The following is a 12956-nucleotide window of genomic DNA, read 5'->3' as shown; positions in this document are numbered from 1 at the left end:
GCCTGCCACCGGATGCAGCTAACAATTGAAGTACATCAACTCACTTGCCACTATAAAGCCTTGCTTAATTGTCACTTGCCACTCACTGACAGGGTTTTGATATGAGTCTGCAAGCAACTGATTTATTACGGTCTCTGGGCAGTCAAACCTCTCTTCTAATGACAATCTGTATTTGCAGCTGCTCCCCAGTGCTAGCATCACTGCCTCAGCTCCACCTCAGATCATCAGGCATTAGATTCTCATAAGGAGTGCGCAACCTAGATCCCTCGCATGCGCCGTTCACAGTATGGTCTGTGCTCCTATGAGAATCTAATGCCACTGGTGATCTCACAGGAGGTGGAGCTCAGGAGGTAATGCAAGCGATGGGGAGTGGCTATAAATACAGATGAAGCTTTGCTCGCTTGCCCGCCGCTCACCTCCTGCTGTGCATCTCAGTTCCTAACAGGCCACAGACTGGTACCTCAATTAATAAAATTAAATAAAATTAGGAAAGGATCTCCCCAAAAAGGAACAAAGGCAAAATTTCAGAAACATCTAAAATTTAGATATAAGGCAAAACCGTATTAAAATAGAAATTAATACAATTTCTAGTTCTGCAACAAACATGGATCAAATAATCTGAATCAAACATGAATTCAACAGTTTCTCTACAGAATTTTGGTAAAGTTTGTCTGAAAATGGCAGGCATACACTACGAGTCTCCTTTGAGAGAACAGTACTACACCATTTATTTAGCTGGCAGGGAGAAGAAATGATGGAAATGTCTTATTTCTGATTTCTCATTAATCATAGTATTAAAAATGAAGGAGCTTCAGCTATAAAGTCTGATATCAATATACTTAATAATTCTGGTATTTTTTTTAAGCTCTGAGATGTTTGATTTGTATCTGCCCTAAAACAGCTTCATATATCATTCTGCATATGCGGAACAAAAAAAAAATTACTCTCAAACTTACCTCAATCTGAAGACAGTATTTAAAATTAGAACACAATAATCTGTATGAAACAATATCAATTTGTTTTTATTTCCTTCTTGTCAGCAGTCAACTCAAAACAAAAGAATATAAACTGAATGTTTACCGAATGAATTATTTGTGGAGGCTATATGGTAGGAAAAACCTTACCAACGGTACAGCTGTCTTCAAGTACCACATCAATATTTCTGTCTCTGTACTCAACCCTGAAGTCCAGCATCCGAGGTTGCCTTTCTACAATTTGCCTAGATGGCATTACAGGTCGAAATGCTGAAGAAGAAGAGGGAGCAGGAGCAGGAGCTGGAGCTGGGTGACTTGCTGGATCAAATGCAGGTCCTGATATAGGCTCACCCCCATAGTCACTGAAATATTGACATAAAAGAAGAATTATCATCAACCAAATAACTACAGATTACCACTAAGGACCCACTCCATACTGTAAGTCCCATACATACAAACCTTCAAGTTGCGAACTTTCAAAGATGCGAAAGTATTATAAACCTATTACAGCACAATACTATATGGCTGATTGTGTTAGCTGGGTACCTAGGCTAACTTTGTTGAACTTACGAACAAACTGGACTTACGAAAGCACTCTCGAAACAGAACTCATTTGTATAGAGGGGACTTAACTGTACTTGGCTTGTGTTGTTCTTCATATCAAATTTACCTACCTGTGCATCATGGACTAAGTAAATTCTAATTCTTCCATAAAATCTCTCCCAATGACTGAAAGCCACATTACTCTCCCTCCCATCCTTGCCTTTCTATGTCTGTTAGCAGTATCACACATATCCCATTTAATTAGACTTTTGCCTTATGCTGTTATGATGCTGATAAAACATCATTTTAAACTCTGTGAATTACTAACAGTATCTTCTTAACCCACTCGCATTTACTTACCGAATCATTAATTGATTCATTAACTCTACTTTCCACAAAAACTATTCTGAAACTTAACCATCCCTAAACCTCCATTCTCCCTCTCACTCCTCAGTCTTAAAATATATTTTTCCTACCTTTGCAGAGAAAACAGATGCCATCAAGAAGAAATTCCCTTACCCTTCTAACATCAAATCCACAAACTAACCTGCATATGCACTCTCTTTCTCTAAATAGAGAAGACATCGTTCTATCTACGCATCTACTCATTAGCCTTACATTATGGATTATCCCTTTCCCTTCCAATATCTTCAACATCTCCTTCTCTTCTGGATTCTTCTCAGAAACATTTAAACATGGTTGAATCTCTCCCTTCTTAAAGAATAAAAATGAAATTGTGGCTCTGTCCACTTAATAGCTGTCTCATTTGTAAAATAGGAAAATTAATTATATTTGTAAGGATTAGATCAAATAATGTGTATGAAAAGCTTAGCACAATGCCTAGTACTTAGTAAGATCCCAAACCTCAAACCCAGTACAGCCAAAGTTTAAACCATTAATGTTTCCCCAAGCCTGATTTTCCCATTTATTCCACATATTAGCTACCCAAGCTAGAAACCTCTGGCATTATCCTTGCCCTCTTTTTCTCTCTCAACTCCCACATCTAACTAGTCCTTTCAGTTTTACCTCCTAAATATCTTTTAGATAAGTCATCTACCTTTCCCATCCAGAGCTGCCACCCTAGTCCAAGCCACAGTCACCTCTTACACAGATTAATGCAATAGCCTAACTCCATACATACCCTTACTCCCCTGCATTTCATCCCATACCACCGCTAGAGTGAAATTAAAGACAAATGTCTTCATATCATTTTCTTCTATACTCCCCTTTGCTCTTCATATAAATGGTCAAAGTGGTGTACAAGGCCCTATATGATCTGAATCCTGTCTACCTTCCCATCTTCATCTTGTGCTATGCTATCTCCATCTCTCTATGCTAATAGCCAGAACAGCTTTTTGTTTTTTGTCTTACCTTGATCCTTCCTAGTTCATGAGGTAACATAAAAATTATTCCTTCTGAGAATATTCTTTCCTTCCCATCCCATCCCCAAATTCCATCTTTCTTCTAGCTAATTATATTTATCTTTCATATCTCAGATTATTTTTCAACTCAGAGCATGTTTTACTACCTCAGACTAGTTATAACATCTCACTACTATCAATAATTATGAAGCTCACATTTGTGTTTTTAATGGCTGTATCATCTGCTGAGTTCAAGATTTTATACATAGAAGATATACAAATATTTGACAAACTAATGAGTAGAGAAATAATTATGAAGAATTTGGATTTTTTTTTCTTTGATTTAAGTTATCATATATATATTGTCACTGTTTTTCCCCCCTCAGTAGGAAAAGTAGGGAGGGAGGAAACATAAGAAATGCTCCTATTAAATATCATTATTGTATAATTTTTCTCCACCACCAGAACTACAAGCTCAGTTCTAAAATATCTTTCTTCTCACCCTGAATTTAAAGAAAAAATAATGTGTTGGGGGCCCGAATAGGAACAACAACAAAAATGACCAAACACTTGCCAAGTTAAGCATTGCTTATACAATTAAGAAGGAGAGAATATTTACATTTACTTCACACTGTTGCTTTGATCAGTGTTTATCAAATTATAGATTACATAATTGATTGAGTTGTGGTAAGTCTTTTAAAGAACACAATCAGAATAAGACTAAGAATAGAAAAGAATAGGATAGCATAGAATAGGATAGAAATTATCAGTATATTTCACTAAATAGTTAGGACCAAGTATTATTTCATAAAACTTTTGATTCTGGGACATATTTGTAATATGTGTATTTTGGAATGCAAATATTTCTCATTGTAGGTCTTGTCAAAAAAGTTTGAAAGTGACTAGCTTAGATGTCACCAGAGTTCAGACACTCTAATCACTGATCCAAAGACAAAAACCTATCCATTCTCCCAGTTGTCAGAGTCAAGGAAAGTAATGTGGGAAGGAAAACATGAGAACAGAGAAAATGTCCAAAGCAGGAAGAATGTCACTGTTTGGAAGCCAAAGTGAGCTTCTAGGCATCTATGAACAGAATGTGTGCAATAATACTTCACATATCTAAATGTTGTCACAACTTCTCAGAACCTAAGAAAAACAGCTAATTAGCAGTTTGGTCACTGACATTGTTTTCTTAACTCCAAATTCATCCTTCTATAGTCTATTCTGTAATGCAGGGGCTAGGATTCTGCAAAATTATATTTTTCCTTTGGCATATGGTTTCCTGATAGACCTTTGTCAAATAGAGGATACTAGGTAGAGATTAGTAGTTAGGAGGAGGGGAGGAAAGACTTCCTTCTTCCTGTTTGCATGCATTTCAATCAGCATCACCCTACAGCTTTCAGTCTCCTGCTTTTTTCAGCACTCTTATAACCAGCTTCTTGTCATTCCCTCTGAGATATCACTAATGGCTGGACAGTATACATTCCACAGAGGTCTGATCTTCAGCTTCAAAGAGCTCCTCTGAGTTTCAAAGTTCTGTTAATCCCTTTGTTCCCTAGACCTTCAAGCAGTAACTTCCTGAAGCAGTTATTGTATCTAGGTTACTTCAGTTTTACTTTTTTGCTCTTTTAGTCTTCCACACCTGTGTAACCAATCCTACATTAAATTCCCTCTGTTAAAAATACCCTAGTGTGGTTTCATTTTCTTGATAATGGAGGTGCCCCAGGAAACAAAGGATTCAGGAACTGGCTTGATTATGGCCTTGACCTTCAATGCACTGCTGAACTCCTTGCCAATGGAAAATGGGATGCTAGTGATCCAAGCCATGCACTGGCATAATGATTAATTATCATTATTGAAACAAGTGCCAAAGGGAACCAAGTGACTATCTGACCTGACCATTATGGTGGTAATAATGACAAGGACTATGAGCAGGCTGCTTCTGACTCTAAAGGAGAGCTTACAGAATAAAATGACACACTTGGGGTTTTTAAATTTCAGTTCAATTCATGATAAGAAAGTTACAGAGTTTCTGAAGTGGCACTTTAAAAAGAGCTTCTTATTTCTTATAACCACAGGTATGATCTTCCTAAGAATTGGACTCAAAATTTAATTTTGCAGCTTGCATATTTACAGTGAAAGTTGAACATACATACTAAGTCACTTTTGTGAAAGTTAAGGCACTGTTGTGGAAGGAGTGAGAACCTAAGATGTGAAATGGGGATACCTGAGCAGATTCAGGTGAATATCGGAATCCTGAACCCCTGGAGTGTCTCTGAGCCTCTTCTGTAAGCAGAAACAGCTCCTCCTCCCATGACCGAGATTAGCTTCTTGCTTAAAATCTATGAATACTCTTACCTGAGACAGTTGCCTTGAAGGGGGATGTCTATTCTCAAAACCTACCTCCACCATTCCTTATTACCTATAAAATCAGATGTAGGCATGTTCCAAGAAAATAAGTACAATGTCTTAACTGAGAAAAGACAGCTTATATCCAAAAGTAATTATAATATTTTGATAAATTATATCAGCAAAAACCTAGGGAACAGTTGTAGAAATGAATTTTAAGTGAGTTTGACCAAAAGAGTTTGAATAGGGCCAAATATAATATATTTGCTTAAGCAGTTGTAAGTACTTCTAATAGTTTCCTTGTCAACTGAATGAAACTTGAATCCCAAAGGAGTCTACATTTAATGAGGAGGAAATGCCCAAACTTTCCTGGCAAAATGTAGAAGAAATCCAGATGCTTAGAAAAATATGAATGCTAAAGTGGATTAACCATGTACAACCTGAATATATTATACACATCCTCCTACTACATAATCCATGAGGTCCCAGAGAACACTGCACTAAAGCACTGAAAAATACATTAGTGAGGGAATCTACATCCTTGAAAAACTCTGTAGTGGCTGTCTTCTGTGGGTTGGGAATAACATGGGGAGATGACATCACTGAAAAGGACTCCCTAATAGGCATGATGAGATCCCAGAGTGCATAGGTCAAATGGCAGAGTTTAACAAGAAAAAGGAGGGAGCAATGATGTTACGGACAGCATGGACAAAATGTGGCAATCAGAAGATTTCAACCTGCAGAGACCTTTAGTAGTGCTTTATTGAACATGGTACTTCTAAGAAACAAAATGAAAAGTCAGTTGACTAAAATATTACTTGATCTATAAACAACAGAAACCTAGATCTGGCAGCCTAGATCCTAACTTCCATAACTATAATGGAGGGTCACAGTCACTCCCAGTTGCCAAACACAAAGTCCTTGGTCCCCCAAAGACAATGCAACAGAGCCACATGTGTATTGTAAATTTTCCTCTAAGAATTCCCCTAAGAGACCTGTAGCCATTTACTAGAGGTTTGTGTACTGAAAAAAGGAAAATATCTAGATCTTTAGAGGATTACTAGATGCTAACTCTAATACTAATTCCTGGGGATACAAAAATGGAAGTTATGGTGGTAAATGAGGTTTTGGCCTAAATCCAATCATACAGTGTTCATTCAATCTATTCAACCTACCCTGTAGTTTTTTCCCAGATCCCGATAGATAGCTCATATTGACTTCCTAATTCATGGAATTAGGGTTATTATGTAGGAGGAGACAACAGGAAGCAACTAAACTTGCACAGACTTTTTTTTCCCTCTATTTTAATTTGCAAGCACCATGACAAGCGTTTTGCTTCCTCTCAGCAGGGTAAACAATATACCTTCACTATATTTTCCTGAAGATTATAACAATTCTCTTGCTCTTTGGCATAATAATCTAGCCTGGATAGATCTTGATAACCCAGGTATTCCACAAAACACTATAGTGATGACAATGTAGATTGGTCCTGAAGAGCAAAAGCAGCAAGTACTTGGATGCTTTGCTAAGATACATGCATGCTAGAGATTAGGAGATACACACCACGAAAATGCAGAGGCCTTCACTTTGGTGAAGTTTTGGGGTCCAGGGGTCAGAAGCATATTATGGTACATGGCTGGCTGCTGCACCTTGTACTTTTCATCAGTGCATAAGAGATATCTAAGCTAACTGAGAAAGAAAAAAATTTGGACTGGGAAAGGAAGAAATGGTTATGTATAATATGCTGGTACCAACCAAAAACAGACTGCTGAAACATTACAATCCCAATCAAAGATATCCCTGAAAGACAGTAGTGGAAGAAAAGCCTCCCAGTGGGGAGAACTTAAGGTTGTACCACAGGGTGACCACTTCATTTAGAAGGAGAAATAACCTGAGATACAAATCTACACTGAATCACGGGCAATAGTTAATGGGTTGCCCAGCTGATCAGAACTTGGAAAGAATAAAAAGAAAACTGGCTGACACAGAAGTCTGGGGAAGAGGACTGGAAATGGATCGTTTAGAATGAACACAAAATGTGAATATATGTCATGGGGTAACTGCTATCTACAAGCTATCCACTTAAAAAAAAAAAAGGCTCTCAATATGGATAAGATGACATTGTTCTGTTGATGTCAGTTAGCTTATTCCCTTACTACCCCAGGACTACTCAATGCATTAATGTACAATGTGGCCATGTCAATAGGGATAGAGGTTAGGCATAGGCACAACAGCATCAACTTACCCTCACCAAGTCTGAATCTGGCTAAGGAAACTACTGAGTGCCTAAACTGCAAACAACAGAGACCAATATGGAGCCCTCAATACGGCCCCATTCCTCAGGGGTCTGGTAATGGATCATTTCTATAATGGAGGGGGCAGTGATCTGTTCTTACCTAAAAAGACAATTTTCTGAATATGAAATTGACTCACCTGACAGCAATGCTTCTGCCAGCACCACCATTCATGTATTTAGGGAATGCCTTATTGGTCTATGGCTTCCCACACAACACTGGTTCTAACCAAGGAACTCATTTCACAGTAAGAGAAGTGCAGCACTGGTATCACTGGTGTATACCATTACCCAGAAGCAGCTAGCTTGACTGAATAGTGTAATGGTGAAGATAGTTATGCCACAGGTTGGGAGAGAATATCCTCAAAGCTTGGGACTCCACCTTAAAGGATGTGGTATATTCTTTACATCAATGACCAAAACACAGTGATATATCTCATATTGCCAGGAAAAAAAATGAGTATGGGAATTAAGTCGTGGTAAGGGTTCCCCTTATTATGCCTAATAACTTACCAAATTTTTGCTTCCTGCAACTTTGGGCTCTGATGGTTCAGAAATCACAGGATGTAATGTTTCCACAGTACTTCCACTGTATTAGAATTTGAGAATGCCACTTGGCCATTTTATACTCCTCATGCTACGGAATCAACTAGCAAAGGAGGAGGTACTAGCTGGTCTTGATTACCAAGGAAAAAAAACCAGGTTGTTGCTATGCAATGGACTATTTTCTAGGGTATGTCCAAAATTAAGAGTTAATGGGGGGCTTCCCTGGTGGCGCAGTGGTTGAGAATCCGCCTGCCGATGCAGGGGACACGGGTTCGTGCCCCGGTCCGGGAAGATCCCACATGCCGCGGAGCGGCTGGGCCCGTGAACCATGGTCGCTGAGCCTGAGCGTCCGGAGCCCGTGCTCTGCAACGGGAGAGGCCACAGCGGTGAGAGGCCCGCGTACCGCAAAAAAAAAAAAAAAAAAAAAAAAAGAGTTAATGGGAAACTACAACCAATTTTTTAAAAAGGATAAGTCCACTGAGGATTCTAACTCTTCAAGAATGAATGTTTGAGATGTCCCACGAAGTAGAGAACCTTGACTATCTGAGGCACTGGCAGAGGGAATATAGAATAAATAGTGGAAGAAACTGGTAAATATCAACCATGGCTTTATGATCAGTAACAGAAACAAGGACAGTAACAGCACACGTGTACGCACACAGACACAGACAAAATTCTATTCTTACAGTTTACACACTGATCCTATCAACGTTACCCTAGCAGTAACAACACCGTAACAATGACACCCACTTTGTTTCAGCATCAACCACTGAAGTTAGCTTCTATTTTCTTTCAATACTTCAAAACAAGCCTCTGCATCCTGTCAGAAATACCAGTATCAGCTGAGCAGGACTTCTTTCTCATGTGTCTGGGGCCAAGTTCCTAAGGCCCTTCCTCTGAGCTCCAAAGTTCTGCTAACTTCAACCTCTCCCAAGCTCTTTCCTTTTTTCCTCCAGTACCAGGAGTAACCTTGTGCCCTTTGATGGTCAATAGAGGCCTCTTCTGGGCAGGTCTGCCCTAGAGCAGGCTTCCTGGAGTGGGTACCATGGATCTGCCCCATACAGTCCCGGCTCTGCCCACCCTTCTCAGCTTTAAGTCTCCTCCTGCCCTAGGCTCCCTTCCTCATCGACCAGCAGAACCCACCCCCATGTGGGCCTGATGGTCCAGTTGTTTCCTGCAGTCATTATTGCTCTTTCAACCTACTATATATCTGTGTAACTCATTCCCTATATGAAATCCCCTCTTTTGTGAAAGAGGTGCCAGTGTGGTGCTTTTTTTCCCTTTACCAAACCCTAACTCTAGTTTAATATTTCTAATCAGAGCACACTCTTTGGTATGTTTCTCAGCCAGAAAGAGGATTTTTTTAAAGCTATCTCTTGAAATTTTTCTTATTAGCTATAATTACTCTATTTCGAGATCAACAAAAATAATGAATTTACATTAGTTTTTTTTACTAGCAATCAAAAAAAAAGAGAGAGAGAAAAGAGATTACCAGTTAATGAATGATCTTGTCAGTTGTGACTAATGTTCAGTGATATCCAAAGAGTGCAAAGGCATCCAAAACTGTTAACTCAAAAAAAACTTTTTAAGATTTTTCATCTATGAAGACTACCATCCTATAATTTGACCTTCTCACTATTCTTTTTAAGTTAATAATTTAAAAGGAAGAAAAAAAAGACACTGGGTGGTAAGGCAAACTCTATGGAGAAATCTATTTTAGATCTAAACTTCAATTAAAGGAGTGTTTTTATCCTTGCTCAACTTTCCTCTACAAACCACACAGATCCTTGGAAGACAGTGAACAAAAGCAAAGTAAACAGAAACCCTGCACTTGTTTATTTCAATTTTTAAAAGTCCATCCCATGGTAAAACCTCTAGGTGCAAAAAACATGTGTCTTAAAGATAAATTTGTCTCTAGAAAAAGATCAGATTTTTAAAACGGGTATCTGAAAAGACAATAAATAAAGACTAACTGGCCAAAATGGACATTTTCTAAATCAGAAAACCTCAGCACTTATATATTCTGAAAGCTATTATAATAATGCTCAAGATTTGAAAACAAACCTGTCTTCGCTAGGTTTCCTCAATGGATTAAACAATAGACAAATATACAGTATATCTGTCTGGATCACAAAATAAATGAGTTGACAAATACCACCCACTTAGTCAATGAGTAAAATTACACTATTAATTCATAAAATTTTTATAAAACATAGCATCTACTCTCTACTAATACAAGTAATTCATTAGTGCTCCTTTCTAACAACAGCTTTCTCCAAAAATAATTTTTTAAAAGGCTCTGGACAATATCCTGAATAAATAAAATATTACAACAAGATGTAGTAAATATACATGTACATACTTGATGTTTGTTTATGACTAAATGAATGGTTTAGATTATGACTGCATATTTTTACACTTTATAAATATGCTATATTAGCAATGTATTGTCTAGTGAAATAAGCCTTGGAAGATGAGACGGAAGACTTGCTTACTGACTCATCAACATCATGCTGTATCATCTGAGCCAAGTCACTTCATGCCTTGTTCTCTCTACCTGTAAAATGCCTTTACTTGCTTATTACAAATAATAACTGTTAAAACAAAGCTGTGGAAGAAAGATGTTATATACGTGTATTAAATTTCAACTTCTTTACCCAAAGGAAAAAATCTTAAAAGTTGTGACATGCCTGGGTTACTGACCTTTAAGAGGACAGAGTGACATAAAAGAAAGAGCATGGCTTTTAAAATGAGAAAATCCAGACTTCACCAACTACTATATTTGTGGCCCTCAGTGAATCTATAAATTCTCTAATCTTGAATTTCCTCACCTATGAAATATGAGCATTTATTTCTTAAGGGTTTTAATGGGCATTAATAAAGAAAACTATATCAAATACCTAGCACAGTGCCTTAAGTATTTAAAAAAGTTAGTTTCTTTGCCTTGAACTTATGGGCATGTTAAAAAAACAAATTCCCACTTTTGAATTCACATAAACATCTGATTTCAAGAAAAGCTATAAAGTGCAGAGATTAGGTTCTTCTCCCTCCAAAAATAATTCATATTAAAAAAAAACAACTCTTTTTGGTAGCTCTTTTCTCTGCTAAGGTATAAACTGACAAATTAAGAGTTAGTTGTTTTCACATACTATAATCTACTTACTACAAATATCAAACACACAAAACAAAGATCCTTTTAAACTGCCTACATATACCATTCCTAGCATTGTGTCTTCCACTTTCAGTGTTAAATCTATGAGAAAGTACAAAGAGCCCTCTTTCCTTTCCTCTGGTCAGTAGACATACAAGAGTAATTTTCAGTTCTGTCAAATCCACAGTGATTTCAAAACTAAAGAACAAAGTTAGTAAGGAAATAGTTGAAAACTATTACTTTCTTTTGTGGACATATGATTCATTCCTTTAACAAGCAAACAAAACAAACAAAAACCCACTCTGATGAAAGTTAAACCCCAAATATCATAGTAACCTTATTAGAAATCAATTCCGTACTGAATCTCTAGCTATAAAATATATTAACCAGAAAGTTATCTTCTGTGACAGGAGAGATGGGATGTTTCCAGGGATGAGGGAATTTCTACAGTTCACCCATAGCAAATACTATTAATTGTAAGATATATCCAATTATGTACTCAGAACCTAGCAGCTGAATCCACAAGGGTTTAGCAAGCAAAAATTTTGGCACAAAAAGTGGAATAACATTTACTCAAGAATAAAACTGGAGCCATATTTAGCAGTCTAAAACCTTCTTAACCAAGGAAAAAAATAATCTTGAAGGAAGTTTCTGTAATCATCTGGTTTGCTTTCTAGACAAGGGCTTCAATAGAATTGAATGCTTCTGAACCAAAAAAAAAAAAAGAAACCCGAACAAACCAACGCAGAAAAATTATTTGGTACAGACTCTGGAAATCAGCCACATTTACTCTGGATGAAATTCTGGCAGTTTTCAAAAAAGAAAAAGTGGAGAATAGGCCTGTTTATCATTGCTTTCACCTAAAAACCATTAATCACTAAGGGTGGTATAGGTACCAAACAGAATTTTTCTTCCTTTCTAAATATACACAGTTTCCTACACAGTACAGCACATTTTGCAGTTCATGGTAAATTTTTTGATGTTTTTGCAACAGCACTTTTCGTCCTTTCCAAAACAACCTCATTCTTAGTCTGCTGTTTCTGTTTGCCTCATCTGCACTTAGCAGATCATGCTTCAGTGACTTAGAAATCCCAGCCACCAAAATTCAAGCCAAAGTTTGAACTGCGGGAGGGGGGGGGGGGACGGCAGGGGGGTGCATATCAAGTAATTAAACCACACTTGTAAGGGAGAATGGTTTTTACCTCCTATGACTTTATAATGTGCTCTTTTAATCCAGAACCAGTCTCCAATTTTAAGAAAAGTTATGAATTTATTTTTAATTTAAGGAATTATTTTGTAACTACTATAGTTCTCTTGGCATCATCTTCCAATTTTACCTTCTGGCAATGACACAAAACCAGGAAGACTATTCCACATGTTAACACTGTATACTTCAGGTAAAACAGCTCAGTGCTCTGGGAAGTTTCATTATTAAGGACTTACTCAAATTGTTGCAAATTAACATAAATTTAATTTAGAAACAAAAGGGAGAAAGAAAAAGAATTTTTTAGTAAGGTTGGAGATAAAGCCTGTATAGTTAGATGATAACCATGCTCTGGAGTTACTGAGGCATGTCTCATTTTCTCACTACTAACAGTTTAAAGGATTCAGTTCCTTCCATCTTATGGATTAGAAGATGACCTTGAAAAGTTTCCTTAAAAATAAAATAAAATCACATTTAAAAGTGGTATCACCCAATCTGAAATAACATTATACAGTTAGACACTGGAGACTTTAGG

At 37.3% G+C, this 12956-nt stretch overlaps 1 protein-coding gene across 3 annotated transcripts in view; it reads right to left on the bottom strand.

The window, feature by feature from the left end:
- Nucleotides 1-12956, bottom strand: part of FAF1 (Fas associated factor 1) — a 490154-nt gene that overhangs the window by 302669 nt on the left and 174529 nt on the right. For all 3 annotated transcript variants that reach the window (XM_049700116.1, XM_033435552.2, XM_012534460.3), the window contains one exon: nucleotides 1125-1336. In XM_049700116.1, coding sequence (XP_049556073.1) covers nucleotides 1125-1336 — 212 coding nt within the window. The remainder of the gene's footprint in view (nucleotides 1-1124; nucleotides 1337-12956) is intronic.

Source organism: Orcinus orca, chromosome 1 (genome assembly GCF_937001465.1).
Source record: "Orcinus orca chromosome 1, mOrcOrc1.1, whole genome shotgun sequence".
In the NCBI taxonomy this organism is placed as follows: domain Eukaryota; kingdom Metazoa; phylum Chordata; class Mammalia; order Artiodactyla; family Delphinidae; genus Orcinus; species Orcinus orca.
This window is presented reverse-complemented; position numbering and strand designations above follow the sequence as displayed.